The sequence below is a fragment of the Halichoeres trimaculatus genome, unplaced genomic scaffold (genome assembly GCF_033239565.1).
Source record: "Halichoeres trimaculatus isolate MK-OKI-2021-1 unplaced genomic scaffold, fHalTri1.1 fHalTri1_scaffold_13, whole genome shotgun sequence".
In the NCBI taxonomy this organism is placed as follows: Eukaryota; Metazoa; Chordata; class Actinopteri; order Labriformes; family Labridae; genus Halichoeres; species Halichoeres trimaculatus.
In genome coordinates this window covers 14,480,506-14,496,951 of record NW_027437191.1, presented here as the reverse complement: position 1 = coordinate 14,496,951, position 16,446 = coordinate 14,480,506, and the positions used below count along the sequence as shown (strand labels likewise).

The window sequence follows — 16,446 nt, the reverse complement described above, 5'->3', positions numbered from 1 at the left end:
TTTATAAATATTCTCTCAATGGAACATTAAATCAGTAGGGATGTTATATAATTCATCCAAAAAATCCAACAGATTTTCAGGAGAGCATGACAAAGTGACAATAATCTGATACACACGCTGCGTCTCTACTCCAAAAATATCTAAACGTTTCACTGTATATACCCCCCATATATAAAATATATGTTGACAATAAGCATCAATACAGAACACATAAAAAGCAGAATCTCATGACTTTGTCTAGTGGCGTCAGTAAAGGTCACTGTGCGTTTGACCCCTGCCACCCTACGCGCACAAAACCTGACCTCAGCAGACTACCGGCCCTGCTTCAATGTCATGGTATCAAAGGATGCAACGGTGTCCATGCAAAGCTGCTGGGAAATGAAGTCACATAGAAAAGAACAGCTAGTCCATGCTTTTTTAGTTGCAGGGTGGGCCAGCATCTGGGAGGATGACTCATGGATTCCTCCTCCTTCTTCAGCTTTCTACCTCATCTCCTTTTTTTAGAGAACACCTGCATCAGTGACCGATGTGAGGAAGGAGGACGAGGACAGGAGGCTGGGAAGGAGGAGGCCATGAGGCTGTTTTGCACACGTAGGATTTCTGCCCTCTAGGGGACAAACATTGTGAATGCACATCTGGGAGAAAGGCTATGGAGATCAGCTGACTCAATAGGTGGAGAAGCTGACGAGTTAATCTTAAGAAAGTGTACAAATTCATTACAACTTTATGTATCTCAGCCCTCAAGTAAACCTACATCTGTTTAATAAGGGACTGTCTGAAATATATTATGCTCCAGAAGGGGGATAAAATAAATACTTAAATTTATGATATGATTATAATTTCTATAGACACCCTCTACTTTAATATTCACAGCACACTTCCATACATTATATGAATACTGCAGTTCAATAATTTCTTAAGGAGGAGCTGCCTAAAGATTTGGGCTTTTAGTTGATGTTAAATAAGTGTGCTGGCCTTAAGTGTTGGGATTCAATGCAGCAATATTTACAAAAAAAAATTAAAAAATGTTTTATTTTCAAGGGAGAAACAAACTTAAATGCCTTTTTTTGCAAACCTAAAAGATTAAACAAACATATTTTTTTCTCTTTGCATCCCCCTTTTTTTTGGTTTTCACACAGTCCCTTATTCCTGACTCTTATCGTAGACTCACTCTCATGTTGAGCTAAATTTAGGAGGTAAACTGGTCTGAGATCAGTCCCTCAAGGGGATCTTCTACCTGGAGCTCAGAGGACGTCCTGTCCTGTCCTGTCTCAGGTGTACTCTCTGTCTTCCCTAATCAGATAAATCAATAAAATTCATGTGACTAAGTCTCCGCAGCATTCTCCCAAACGATACATTTAAGGTCAGTCAGGTTAGACATGAGGGTCAGAAGTCGTCTGTGCACAGATCTCTGTCGGATTTAAAGAGTCTAAAAGGGGCGAACGGATCAGATCCATCTGTGCTTCAAGGCGACTTCCTCCCTCTTGTCTGTCAGGGTGTGCTTTGGTCTGCTCTCTACCCCCTGACGACTACAAAAACAAACTAAACAACACTTACACCTCTGCCCTCAGTCATTTCATCTCTAAACTTATAAGTTACAAATAAACACAAATCATTTCTATCCTGGAGCGCAAACAAACAGGATATAGTTCATCAATTAGACACAGTATTTCCAAATAAGTTAAATTGAAATCTTAATATATTGTATCGTTTACTCCTTTTAAATATTTTTTTCTTACTTTAAATATAGTTATTACAGATCTTCCAAAAATACTACACTGTGCATTGGCTGTCTGCTTGTTTAAAGAGTGCCCGGTGCTTCCTGGGTTCAGATATATACACTTCATTAAAAATCATCTGGGAGGGAGCTCATCACACACCTTACAGGTGACACGACGAGTCCCTTCATTCTCCTCTTTCTTTCATTTGGTCAGATCTCAATTAACTCTGTGATGATTTGAAATTAAATAAAAATAATGCATATTCTTTTTCTCGATTTGCTAAGTTCATTTTTCAAAAATAGTATGTCTAAAAATATATTGCATATGCCATCTTAGGAAATCGACATAATAAAATATTCTTAATAAGGAGAAATTGTTAAGTAGGAGAATATATAATTATATATTACCCCTTTGAAGATTCAGGGGGTTAAGAGAAATAAAAAACCCAAAGATTACGGCTTGATTTTGTTTTGGGTTAAGGGAATCACGTTGCCTAGATAGAGAAAAAGTTACAGATGGCTTTTTAGTGGTGTTTATTTTTTTAACATCTCATCTTATTGTGAAGATTGGGGCGTTTGGCGGCGTAGGAAAGCAATCGGGTACTCTTTATGATTTTAAAAAGGTACACACACTCTGACAGGACTCATTTTTTTCTGAGGAATAGTACAACACTTGCAGGTCACAAGGCAATGAATGAGTTTGGTTTGATTCGCCACAACTCAGTTACATATCAAACACCCCCCACCCCCAGTTCCAGTCCATAAACACGCCTAACACGGTGCTACGTCAGATGCCTTTCTCTGAACTCTAAACACATCAACAGTGTGGATACATACATAAATATATATAGGTATATTTATATAAGTATGTCAGAGCTGATCGAGGACTCAATGGAATGACTCAGTTATATATACTGTGTACGCTCCGACAGGTTGTGCATCAAGTCACGTGATTAACGCGATGCCCCACACTTCATAATTAATAAAACAGATACAGTTTGCATCAGTGAAAGCAGCCATGGCGTCCTCACTGTTTCCTTCTCAAACAAACACACAGACACACAGACACACAGTGACACATGCACACACTTTTAAGACACACACCCCTGGTATGATATTAGTAGCAGGAGAAAAAAAAAAGACAAAAATCGGTGCAATTAAGGAATGGATTAGTGCAATACAATAAAGGGAAGAAGAGCAGAAGTGCTAACGAGAAGGAGGAGTGTGAGGGAGGAGGTGAGGACTCTGGCGTGTGTGACATCCTTTGGTTTATCATCGAGGGAAAGATGGAGGAGGGGAATTTTTCTGCATGTAGCACTAAACTTGAAGAAAAGACACTTGAATTTCGATGTTTCAGGTAGCAAAGCGAGCAGGCGAAGCACAGCTGATGACTGACAGTATTTTGAACCAGCGCACAGCTGCCTCTGATCTGTCAACCCACTAAACATTTCCTGGTTTAGGTTCAGCAAATGTGTGGATTAGATGTTCTGGAGGAATCAGCTTGAACTGTGGGAAAACACTAAGTGCTTTTTGATATTTTTCTGGAAAATAATAAAATGATTATTGAATGATTCTTAAAGTAAGGGTTGTTGCTGCTCTAAACCTGTGTTGTCCAGTGATCAAGTCACGCTGTCTGTCAGTCAGCAGGCAACAAAATGTGTTTTTCTTGGGATACAGTTCACCTGTTTCACCACTTCGTTGTTGCATATGATGACAGTAGCTGCCTAAAGCTCTACCTGCAAGTCATAAGGCAAAGTCAGGGGGAAAACATATTAAAGAAAAGAGAAAGACACATCAAAGGAAAATAAATTAACTATGGCCCTTATCTTTGTGAGCTTTCAAAAGACAATTAGACCCTTTAAAGATGCCTTCTGGAAAAAGGCTCATCAGTAAGTGTAAAAATCCATCAGGGTTTTTGTCAAGTGTCCCTTTCCACTAATGAATGACCTGCCCTGCTTGACAGTGTTGAATTTATGAAGGAATAATCTGCCCCCAGTCCCTCCAGGTTCAGTATTTGAGCATCATGTGAGATGAAAATGTTTCTGTCAGTGTCAGAGCACTGTGGCACCGCTTTCTCTAAAGCTGCTTGTTTGGTTTGATTGCCTGAAAGCCTCCTAAAAAACCTCACACACACCCACATTTATCCATTTATCCACACTGACAACAAGCTCTCTCCCACACAAACGCAAACACACGAGTGAGACAAACTCAAACCAGGAGAAATCAGACGCCACTCTCCATTAGCTGCTCCCTCAGCCTGGCAGGTTGAGCAGCGTTAACACTGAGCTGACAGTGCAGGCCTGTGTTTGCCCCCTGGAAGCACCTTAGTGCCGGACCCTTCCTGAGCCGTAGCTTACAATGGAACAAACATGATTGTTGTGCTGAGATCCTCTGGGGGAAACACCGTCCTGACAGTCGCCCGGGTCATTCTGGGGTTCTGCATTCCTGGCAGGCGACGGAGAGAAAAAGAGGAGGCTTGCTGTGGAAGCTGAAAGTCTTCAAGCTGATGAATAAATTGTCCCCTCCTGGTACCACTACACCAGGACAAGTTGTTGCTCTGCCTCACGTGTAGCGCCCCCTAAAGTTAACTAAAGGGATCTGTGCTTCATAATGTGTCACTAAAACTTTTTGCTTCATCTGAACCCCTCAAAAACCATTTCATCCCTCTGGAGACAGAGGAGTTCAGTCCTTCAGCAACACCACCTCAGTGCAGCAGGTGGAGGTTACACTATGATTGACTCACGGGTGGGACCCCTCCTCTTGTCTCTACTGCAGATTCTTCAGGATGCGTCCGTAGCGGAAGTCGTAGACGTGGCGACAGAGATACACCAGCTCGGGGTCAACATCAGTGGGCACACAACGGTGGGAGGGGGGGGCAAAGTCATGGCGGCAGGGCACAATGCTGGCACTGCCGGGTGGGGCACCTTCTACACGCCGCTTCATCAAGGCACAAAATCTACACAGAAACACACACAGAAGATACACATGTAAGGTGACACCTTAATTCTGTGTCAGGTCAGGGTTTTCGTCCACAGGGGAGACATCATTCCTCCTTGAAATCCGACTGTCCACCCAACAAATCATCTTAATGGGCTGAAGCAGTTGATCTACTACTTGTTAAGTCCCTGTTCAAGGGGTAGCACTTTCCAAAGTTCCAAGAACTTTGGGGTGCAGAATATGCAGTGCTACGTTTCAGATCTGTAGTCCCTGCATTTCTCTTCATTTCACCCACACCGTCCAAAATGGCATTACTCTGACTTAATTTAATTCACCTGAGTTCATTTACAATCATCTCCTTAGAGCCTGATAGCATAAATGTGCCTCTGTCTGCTCCAAGTTTGATAGTGTGAAGAGAGACTCTTAAAACCTGCGACTTGCAGCTGGACATGTCAGTGATTGTACAGGTAACATCAGGGGCCAGTTGTTCAAAGAATTTAGTCCGGATCAAAATGATCCAGATTTGGAAATCACATTTCTTGCTATCCAGAATCAGGTAATCTGTCTCCGTTTTATGTCAGTTTTTCAAAGCAACACTGGATTGGATCATCCTTATCCAGAAACACAGTTTTCAAAATTACCAAATCTGGATTACCAGTGCTCTAAATGGGACAACGTATCATAATGTGGCTACCAGCTCTGCAAAAAACAACAGCTAGAAGAGCCAACATGGAATCATAATAAGTGTTTTTTTCTATTTTGAGAAAAAACAGAAATAACATAAACATACAATTCCATTTCTAATTTCTTTTATGACCCCTCATCTGAGCCACAACAAATGAATAACAAATAAACAAAAAATACTAAGTGGATATTTTGAAAACATCTGAAATGTTAAAAAAGAGGCTGAATGACCAATAATTAGCAAAATTTGAAAAATGTTCAGGGTTCATCTTCATCTGTGAAGGAGAGTCCAGCATTTTTAAGCTCTGTGTTTAGAAGGCGGATCTGAAGATTTTCTCTGTTTTGCTGCAGTTTGTTCAGCTTGATTTGTTTCTCTGCCAGGAGTATCTGTGCTCCTGCTCTCTCAGTTTCTCTTTTTTTTTACTTACTACTATACTGCTATACTATACTATACTACTATACTGACAGGCTTAATTGTTGGTAGCCTAAGTTAGCTTTATCTACTTTATCACAGTAATGGTACACAAGTCAAGCACAACATATAAATAAAAGTACTGACACTAAATTGTAAAAATGTTGTATTATTTGATCAATTTTAAAGATTTATTACATTTTCTTCCTGAAATCCACTTTGAAATCCTACCCTGTGTTGGGATCAGGATAATCCTGTTTTTTAGATCAAAGTGATCCACATCCTACTGAAAAGGTCTGTACAACCCAAACTGAAGTTTTGATCCGGACGAAAACTAGGATTGGATTACGTGATCTAATCCGATTCCAAAAACCTTCTTTCCATTTTAAACAAGGCATTTTCAGAATTTAATCCAGCCTGATAACCAAAACCTGATCAGGTTACCTTTGAACAACTGGCCCCGGATCTTGAAAAGAGGGAAGAAGACTTGAAGAATGCATCTTTGTTTACTTTTTCATTACTGTGAAAAATTGCCTTAATGATAAGTATTTAACGAAAGTCTAAACCCATTTGTAACAGGCTATGCCATAGCTTTGAAAATCTGACTTCTTGCAGTAAGTCAAGCATCTTAAAACCAATGTGGCGCCAAACTCAAGTGTTGATTTAACAAATCCCTTCACAGTACAACGATCCTTTACATGCTTCCTCTAATCATTTGTAATTGAAAACTGAACAAAAACTGATCCTTGCAAATGATGTCAAAGCAAATCTCCATGTTAAGGTGTTCCCTCGACTTCATTAACAGTTGCAGTGTCACAGATGTGCGATAGGAAAGTCAGAATAACAGGCTTTCACATTTCTCCAGAGCTAAGGTGTTAATTAAAAGGGCTGACACCAAACCCTTTAGCTTTCTGCTAACGGCTCATGCTGAGGGGTATTCCAGTGTGTGTGTGTGTGTGTGTGTATGTGTGTGTGTGTGTGTGTGTGTGTGTATGTATGTGTGTGTGTACACTTACCTACAGTACTGGGCTAGGGGGAGAACATAGCATCTGTCTTCTATGCAGGCCACACTATTTTCATCCTGATGCCGAGAGGCGAAGATCTCATTCTGAAACCACAGTGGGTGTACAATGTCAGCACAAGTGCCTCTTATTATGGCAGCTGAAGAATAAAGACTTGAAGACATTTTCACCTGCTGGAACAGTTAATTGTTTATGTGCCATGGGGTTAGACCTCTCTGTTCGCCTTTACCTTTTTCACATAAACTCTGCAGACATCACTAAATATAAGAATTGTTCGTTTCTAAACCGCAGAACTGTTGTCCTTTTTTTCTGTTTGTTCAGACTGAGGTGGCAGAGATCTCATCACTCCGGCCGTGTGGTTACACTGAAGAGCTAACCAGCTATCAACTGTTTTAGGGCTGCTGGGAGAAAGATAATGATGTCTGTGACAGCAGCAGAGATCGTCCCAGTGTGCGTGTGTGTGTGTATGTGTGTGTGTATGTATGTGTGTGTGAGCAAAGAGAGGAATTTGTTAACCTCCTTCCACATTAATGTCTTATGTAAAACACCTCGTTATATATTATCAGACAGTCATTCAAAGAGATAATCACACTTTCTCTGTTATTACACTGGTATATTTGGATGTAATGACTATACTTTCCTCCCACATTCAATAAACACATCACATTATTGGAAACAGAATGAAAGAACAAAACAGCTCCGTTACACAAATTCGGCGATAAAACTTAAAGGGGACATATCATGCTTGTTTCTCCTTTTCACTATGCTAGACTAGGATTCCTGTAAAGCATTTCTGCCCTCAGTACAAGTCCTTTAGTTCCTTCATTGCCCCACAATAGCGTTCTCAATATCCTCATTTTAGGCCATTCTGAAGATCTCGTTGAAACGCTCCGTTTCGGGAATGACCTCCAGTAACCTCGCAACGTCACAGCCCTTTGTGCTCTGATTGGTCAGTTCTTTCAGAGGGGCGGAGGGGGTAGAGCCAGGGGGCGGTTTTTGCAGCATGGCAGTATTTACAAATCGCCACATTGAATGGAGCAGACCGAGCGAGTTTGCTGTTTGCCAAAACTTCACCGTAAGGCATTGATAGCACTAATAAAATGGCAGAGTGTAGGATACGTCCTTTTGTATTGGACCCCGAGTCAGACCCGGACGGTTCTACAGCTCAGGAGGAAGAAAATCCACCTGGACACAGATCATCTCAGGACGCTTCAGTGTGGTGAGTCAAACCAGTACTGTAACATGTATAGTTTATACGTATTATATATGCAGACTTCACCAATAAACTATTTCTATAACAGGGCTCCATCCTGCTCCTTCACTTTTCTCTGTCTGTCTTATTCATCATGCTGAAAGTGTAGTCTAAAGATCGTCTTTACCGTCAGTTCGTCACTATGTTAGCACTTAGTCGAGTTAGCCAGAGCTAGTAGGGAGCTTTATTTATACTCGGCTCTTGGTGGGTGTATCCCTCGGTGGCGGTTGTGTGACTAACTGACATCACAGAGGAGGAGCTGCTTTATCAGATTGCTCCAATAAAAAGTAAGGATCCTCGTGTCGTCATGGAGGTCAAAATCTCGAAGCCAAATGTCAATGACTTATTTTCAGAGGCATCAAATCTCGTTCTAGGATATCAGAAAAAATACAATATCTCATGTTTTTGAAAATTCAGGGGGTGAAAGGTCTTGTTTTCAACTTTATTATTTCATATGTAAGTATCAAATAACAGATCAGCATATGTCCCCTTTAAGAATAAAAGAAAAAACAAAATAATCAGCAAGTAGTGGAAAACAAGGGTTGGAAATTGCATTTAAAAAATCTTCAATGCCTCTTTTCCTCTTTGAAGGTAATTTAACATTTTCATGGTAATACGGTACAGTTTGTCAGTGTGTGTGAGTGAGATTAGTCTTCCTGTCATGATTTCCAAGTGATTTTAAAAAAAGAAACTAATTCATAAATGAATTGTTTGATAAAGTAGTATAAATCTTGTCAGACATTCATTTATTTATTGTACCTACTCTTAATTTACCTTTTCTCCTGTATTTAACAGGGGACTATTTTTTAGACCAGTTTTCAACATTTATCCTGAGCCTCACCTCACAGTGTGTGCTGGGATCTCGTCCTCCCTGGGTGTGCTCTGGTCGGTAGTACCAGAAAAGACTCATCATCAGCTCTCCTGAGAAGGCCCACAAAGCACAGACATCACACACACACATACACCAAACACACACAGACAGGTAAAGGTAAACAATCTTGGCCATATGTCCTCCAGTCTATCCATCCATGCAGATAAACCTCATTATCTCTCCATCTCTCCCCTCCTCCTCGTCTCCTTCACCTGTTTTGGGGTCCTCCCACAGCGCTGATATCTTGGCAACATACGGGAGGGATTTCTTTCTGGGGCCCGATCTCAGCAGCACAGTGTCTCTGACACGTATCACTTCACCGTCCCTCTCCACTCCTTCATAACACTGCCGCAGGGCTGTCTCATCCTCTCCCTGAGACACACACACACACACACACACACACACACACACACACACATACACACACACACACACACACACACAAAAAGACAGATATAATTCTCATTATAAAGACAAAAAGAAATCTGTCACATGAAGCTTTGCGGTCAAAACACAATTATATTTTCTGGCGTTTTCATTCTTTCTGCCAGACAGCGGAGTGGATGCTAATGCTCCTACTAGCAGGACAAAAAAAACGAGAGAAGTCCTTTTCTTTTTTTTTTGTCTTCGTCATCCAGAAACACACTCACAAATAACCTACCGCAATGAAGACCTCTCTCTCTGACGGCGTGCCAACAGGCCGCCAGCCATTAGTGGCACGTCTGCGGCTGACTCTCTTTTGTTTAGCGACGCTGAGGTTGGGCGGGGGTGACGGCTGTTTCTGTCGTGTGCGGCTGATGGACAGCGATCCGTTGGAGGGTTTGGTGCTCTGTGGGCATTCTCTGGCCAGCTTTAACCTGGCTGGGGGCTGGTCGCGTCCAGAGAGCGGGGTCAGCAGGTGGGGTTTGGTCTGGGTGGCGGTGGGTACAGTGGACAAAGGGCAGCTGGACACGGGCAGAGAGGGGGACACCAGGAGGGAGGGGCTGTGATTACCCTGAGGGGAGGAGTAACCCTCTGGAACAGTGAAAAGGGGAAAATTACACTTTAATAAATGCAGCAAGAAATATCTTGAACATAGCTTTTAAAGGGAAAAAAAAGGAAAAAATTCACTTCCAACAGCCACAAATCTGTAAAATATACACAGGTTTTGATGTTAAAGTCTTCAATATCTGGTGTGACCGCCAGCTAAAGGAATTAAACACCAACAAACTGTAGCTAGCATGGTCAGTTGCTAACGTGAAACAACAACAAATAGCATCAAATCCATTTGTTCCACCTTTAAAGAGAAACCTGCTTTGTTATCTTTTCTATCAATTCAACTTTTTCAGACACAATTATTCTATTAAGTACAACATGTAAGATTCATATCAGAGCAAATCATTGAGTCAGAGCCTAAAGCAAAGGGCACTTTTAAAGCTACAGAGGTAAACAAACACCTTAATGCCAACATCTTGGTGGGCCACACATCTTACTGCAGGCACAAATTCCCTGACAGAGGACTCTTTAGTTTGGTTGGTAATTTGGGATCAAAGCATCCTGTTGATATAAAGGTTTCTTTGATAAACAAAACAACTTTATAATTAAGTTGTTAGATCGAATCATCAAAGGCTCGTGGAAATGAGAGCTGAAACTCTCCCTGAGCAAGATCTTATTAAAGGCGCTAACCCTGGTTGTTCAGGAAGTCTAAATGATATCTGGTAAGTAGTGTTCAGGTTTTTAAGGAGCTTGTTTTATTTCTTGATTAACTGTTTCCCATTCACCTGTTTTGATGGTGTGTGTACATCCAGTGCATCCTGTGCTGAAAGAGCACCCCCTGCTGTTGATAGGAGGCATGGCTCTATAGGAATATCCACTGATCCCGCAGGCGTCACCGTAACATGGTGAAGCCACTGTGTTGCAGTAGGCGGGGTGGGGCAGTCCTGAGCCGTGGGACACCCGTGGATCAAGCAGCTTGGAGCCAGTCATCCGATTGGGGCAGAGACTGGAGGGGGCAAAGTTCAGAGGTCGCTGGGCCAGGCTCGCTGACGTCGTTCCAGTGTGTGTGGGGTGGGCGATGTGGACGTAGTAGCTGGAGAAGCAATGATCAGTACAGAGGCAGGGGTGGGGGCTGAGGGTCAGAGCTGTGTGCGGGTGGGAATGGGTGAGGGATGGGGAGGTTACGAGGCACTCGCGCTTCACAGGGGTCATGGCTGAGTTCAGTGGCTGATCGTCAGACTCTCCGTAGGGCTGCTGGCCCAGGAAGAAGGCCAAGCGGTGGCAGTATTCCACTGAGCTCTCAGGAGGACAGCAGTAGTATGGGCTCAGTTCAGTTTCCATCTGCTCTTCCTTCACTTGTTTGAGCGGGTAAGCTAGCATGCTGCGTGACTGGTAGCCTGGTTTGGTCAGTCGATGGGTGCAGCTGCCAGTGTCCCACTCCACTTTGGGTTCAAAGTCTGCCTTGTTCTTGCAGGATGTGCAGCTGCTGTGCTGGGACGAGACCTTCTTCCCTGTCTGCTTCTGCGAGTGGCCCTTGAGTTTGACTCTGGCCTGCTGCTTTGGTGTCGAGGTTGCAGCAGGAGCCTTACAGTCTGATGTGACAGTAGCAGTGGGCACGGACCTCACCCTTTGTTTGCTAGTTGCAGATGAGCTGGTTAACTTCAGAAGTGCTGCAGCGTTGAGTCCTGCCAATCTTCTTGGAGCAGGGGCGTGCAAACTCTCCTGACTCATCCCCCAAATCTCTCCTCTTTTGGCTTTCTTGACCTTCTTGTGGCTTTGGCACAGTTCAAGTTTGTGGGATGTGGAGGTTTTTCTGATGTTTCCTCGTGGAACCTTCTGACTTCCACAGATAGCAGTCCGTGTTGGATCTGCATCCACAGACACACCTCCATTTGATGGCTCTTCCTGTCTCCTGGCCTGTTTGACTGCTGGCTGCAGATCAGTGGCTCTGTCAAGCAGCAGGCTGTTGACTGCCTCTGCATTGAGGGAGGCCAGTCTGCGCTTTCGAGGTTGTAGGGCGTAGACACACTCGCTGTAACTCGAGCTGTTTAACTTTGATTTGGTTTTTGTTGATGACTTCTCTTTTCTTTCACCTCTTTTCCCCGGTTTAGGCTTGGGCTTGAGAGATGAATACTGGCGCGTTTCTTTTTGCTCCCTCTTTTCGGAGCTATCCTGTTTGCGGAGACTTTCCTCCAATCGTGTAAGCAGGACATGGCAGCTGAGCCCCTCCCCATCTGTAACCGCAGCCCTCCCTCGCAAAGGATACGACTTCCTGTCCCGTTTCTTCTCGCCCCTCTGGTTGAGCTTTCTGTTCTGATCCGATTTGTCTGATTTCCCCCTCTTGTCCTTCATCCTCTTGTCTGGATGTTTCTTGTGTTTGATGATCTCACTTATCTTCTTTGTCCTCCCGAATCGCAGCGAGCGCTCAGGCCAGGCATCGCCCATGGCGCCACCATGTGGCCAAAGAGGGCAGTTGTCCCACCACTCTGCGCTGCCGTCACCCTGCCTGAGGGAACCCTTCTGCCTTGCGTGAGTCATCACATGCTTCTCCACGGGGCCTGGAGATAAGAGAACAGTGGTGAAAACTACAGTTTGTTCTTTTTTCACTGTGAGCTCACAATCAACAGAACTACAGCTGGAAGAAGAAGAAGAAGAAGAAGAAGAAGAAGAAGAAGAAGAAGAAGAAGAAGAAGAAGAAGAAGAAGAAGAAGAAGAAGAAAAGGAGACAAAGAAAAAGGAGAAGAAGAAAAGTGAGACACAAACAAAGCTCCATGTTGCCTCTGGAGAAAGCAAGTTCAACCTTCATCATGTTGAACTTTTTCTTTCATCAACTTTTGTTTCTTGTCACTGCTCAGACGTTCAGATCTGAAGGAAACAGCCTGCGTTAGAGCAGGAATTATAGTCCAGGCAGACACTGGTGCCTGAGTTTTAAGCACTCAGTTTAGGGTGTAAACATTTCAAACCTTCATAACAAAGTAGACAAAGCTAAAAGCTTTTATTGTGGTAAGGAAAGCACTGCAGCACAGTGAAAATGAAAGCAAGTGAGAGCTAACAACAGAAACGTATCAGAGATATTGACTATTTAACAGAAGCATTCAGTTTAAAACAGACAGAACAAAAAGAAGCTTAATGATGACTCAGTTCGAATCGAATGGTTTCATGATCAGGATGAGTTCAGTGGATCATATAGTAAGCTCCTGTTATTGTGTGCCTGTCAGTGCATCAGGTTTGTGTGTGTAATGTAGGGGTGAAAAAACCTGATGCACTCTGTCATTCATTCACTGCTTCCTTTGCCTTATCACCTACTGTGCACAAAGCATGCAAATGACAGGTCGTTAAAGATGACTGTGTGGTTCACTTTGAACTGAAGTGTCGACAGGAACCTCAGTACTAAGCTGCTCTGAATTTAGAGGATGTAATGTCTTAATGTTTGTGTTTTCTAAAGGAAAGAACACTTATTAATACACCTATGAAACAACAAACCACAAACACATACCTAGATCATTTCAAGGAATTACGTCCAATAAAATGTGAGCTGTAAAATATCCCTAAAATGACTGTTTAGTAGTCCCTCCTAAAATGCTGTTGTAGCTGCTTTTAATGTCAATATACCACTGACAGAACTGTGTACCGTAGTTTAGTTTTACAGACTGGCACTCTGAGACATGTCCTCAACGTATAATGTAGCAGTACAACTGCTGCATGTGAGGTGTGTTGTGCGTAACAAACAGCCTAACCAGTGTTTCAGCCCGTGCTTTATCACTCTCCTGTTTGGCTTTCTTCTGCTCTCCTGTCTCCTTCCAGTCCAGCTCCAGTTTACACCATAACTACTACAGCAGAGAAAACGACAGATCTTGCTCAACTTTGCTGGCCAGCATAGTGTCAAAGAGGCTTTCGGCTAGGTGTTGTAAATGGATTATTTGATGGAAATAACTGTAGATGTAATAGTGAGTTGTAAACAGGTAAATATTTAAAAGTGAAACTACTTCAATATCACTTATAAAGGCCCCCTGGGGTCTTCAACAGAAAGTCCTGCTAGTCCTAAGATTCTTTCACCTTTTACCGCCACCTGAAGACGACCTCTGTTTTTCATTTAACATTTTCTGACTTCAGTGTCACATTAACACAAAAAGCTAGAAGACAGATTATGACTCAGGGAGCCACTTCAACACTACAGGTTGGCTCACACTTCAGGGTTTTAAAATCTTAAAAGATTCTCAAAACGGGTTGTTTCACACACATGATGAGGATCTTAGCATATCATTTTCTCTTAGATCTTAGAACACACACACTACAAGATTTGACAATAAAGACCAGCACACACTGCAAGATTTCATCAAGATTATTAAACCAGGAAGAGCAATTCACCACGTGATCCTACGTCATCTCACAAGAAAGCAAATGTAAGGCAACAAGAATGCCCTCCCGTCCGCTGTCCAACACACCTGTACACACTGCTCCATCATGGTAGCCATTTTTGTCTCTGATAGCGTCCAATCATTTCCGTTCCTTTTGTAGGCGGCTATCTCTAGTTGGCTATTAACATCCTAGGCAAATATTAGTGATGTAATCATTACGGTGAATATTAAACATGTTTGAAAATCTTTGGGGCGGCTCTGACGAGTCTATGTGTCAGCACTTAAGACTGATCTGTCACCCACACTTAATAGCAGATAATCTAGGCCTCATATTGTGGCCGACCTTGGTCCTGGTCTAGATTTCTCCAGTGGTTGTCGAGAGGGCCGAATCAGGCATCAAATCGGCCTGAGAATCCAGTAGTGTGGGCCAGGCTTAAGTCAAAGAGGTGTGCAGTACATGCTGCCTCCAATTGCTGTACCTCTAATGGAAAGAGAATGCTAGAAGTTGTTAAATCTAGGAGCAAATTTATTTGCAGTATAAATTTAAAAGAGGACATATTTTATCTATTTCATGTTTTTTTGTTGACTTCAAGAGAAGGGGCACAAGTTTCGAAGCCAAAATACCCCCGTCACAGGCGCCACCATTGTAGCAGTTTGCGGCCAGAGTCTGTGCAGTAGAGACGATGAGGGAATCTGGGAGAATCTGAGTGGAGCTGGGTGACAAAAATAATATGTATATTTTTTTTCGAGAGTCTAATCACTTCTTGACTCTGCCTCCCAACATATTTTACAATCCCCGAAAAAAATACATGAGAACGGCAGCTGTCAATCATCCTTAAACAGTACGTAAAGCCTCGTTTTTAACCTTGTATAACTAATGAAAACAAACCTTTTAAGTAAAAAGAGGACTTTCAATACAAGGCAGCCAAATTATATCTTCAAATCACCACAACAATCGGATGTGAGAAACATTTCTACGAGGAGTATTAATTTTTTAAAGTTTGACCACAGCCCATCTGGAATGGCTGGAAAGCCAGATTTTTAAACCTATACTGCAGCCAGCCACCAGGGGGAGCATTTTTTGTGGAGACCTCACTTTGAGCCAAGCAAGCAGATGCCCATTTTTACAGTCTATGGTTCAGATTGAAAGCTTTAAGTTAGTTAGGACTTCATTACCCAGAATGCACTTCTATGAAAAAAGAGAAGGTTAAGTGAATAGGTTTTAGCGCTTGAGATGCTGTAAAAGTTGTGCACAAGTTTTCTTTTAGTAAACTAAGAGTTTTATCTTTAAGTCAAGTGTCTTCATTTTTTAACACAGACTAGAAATATTCTACATCCAAATATTCTACAGTCATCCCACCATGTCAGCAGAGACAGTAAAGAGAAATAACCATATTCCAGATGTATACAGATTTGTACAAGCGATACATCAATGTGCTGCTGAGCGGTGGTCAGTCTTGTCACTTTTCCCTCAGGTCACACACTGTGCAGCCATGAGCCCCAGCCTCCTACAATCACTCTTCCCTCACTCTGTTGCTTTCTAAAAATGCTCGGAGAGGGTTCTAGCCGAATTGGAGGGTGTACTTACCATTTAAAGACTATCGACATAAATATTTATAGCAAGTGCTTGTCTCTCTATCCTCTTCGTGTTTAACAGCGCAGAGACTGACTTCATGAATTTAAAGTTTTAACATTTCCCTAAATAACCTTTAGATCACAGTTATCACACAAGCATTAGCTTATTACCAGAGAAATAAGTCTTCCAGGGTCTTATCACAGTCAGCTTTATGATGTTTGCCAATTCATTCAGCACTGCATGAGTTGCAGGCCAGGGCATCTGTTCAGACTAGCATGGCTGAGTGAGGCACACAGAGGCCTCGTGGATGATACAGATTTCTCAGTTGTGTAAAGACATTTAGGGCTGTAGATTTTGGACCATATTCTTATGACTAATTTACAGCTGATGGCTGACAAGATTTTTCAAACATGTTTGATTTTGTCCGCCCAAATCTGACGAGGCTTGTGCAATAAAAAAGTCCAAGGCTTAAACACTAAAACAAAACTGGTGATGGCCAATCAGACTCTAGCTCCAGGGCAAGTGAATATTAATAACTCTCTGATCTACACCAAGCTGTTTCAGAAGAAGTCGCTGCATTTAATATCATTTCTATGCAGTCGTTAACCTCAAAAAGCACTGAACTGTTAATGAAAGTTT

At 42.5% G+C, this 16,446-nt stretch overlaps 1 protein-coding gene across 2 annotated transcripts in view; it reads right to left on the bottom strand.

Moving 5' to 3' along the window:
- The window catches only part of LOC141801770 (bromo adjacent homology domain-containing 1 protein), a 44,351-nt gene continuing 27,905 nt past the window's right edge, over positions 1-16,446 (bottom strand). For both annotated transcript variants that reach the window (XM_074685023.1, XM_074685024.1), the window contains exons 2-7: positions 10,659-12,431; positions 9,560-9,912; positions 9,111-9,270; positions 8,869-8,948; positions 6,770-6,861; positions 1-4,676 (exon numbers count right to left, since the gene is read on the bottom strand). In XM_074685023.1, coding sequence (XP_074541124.1) covers positions 4,487-4,676; positions 6,770-6,861; positions 8,869-8,948; positions 9,111-9,270; positions 9,560-9,912; positions 10,659-12,411 — 2,628 coding nt within the window. In that variant the 5' untranslated portion in view covers positions 12,412-12,431 and the 3' untranslated portion in view covers positions 1-4,486. The remainder of the gene's footprint in view (positions 4,677-6,769; positions 6,862-8,868; positions 8,949-9,110; positions 9,271-9,559; positions 9,913-10,658; positions 12,432-16,446) is intronic.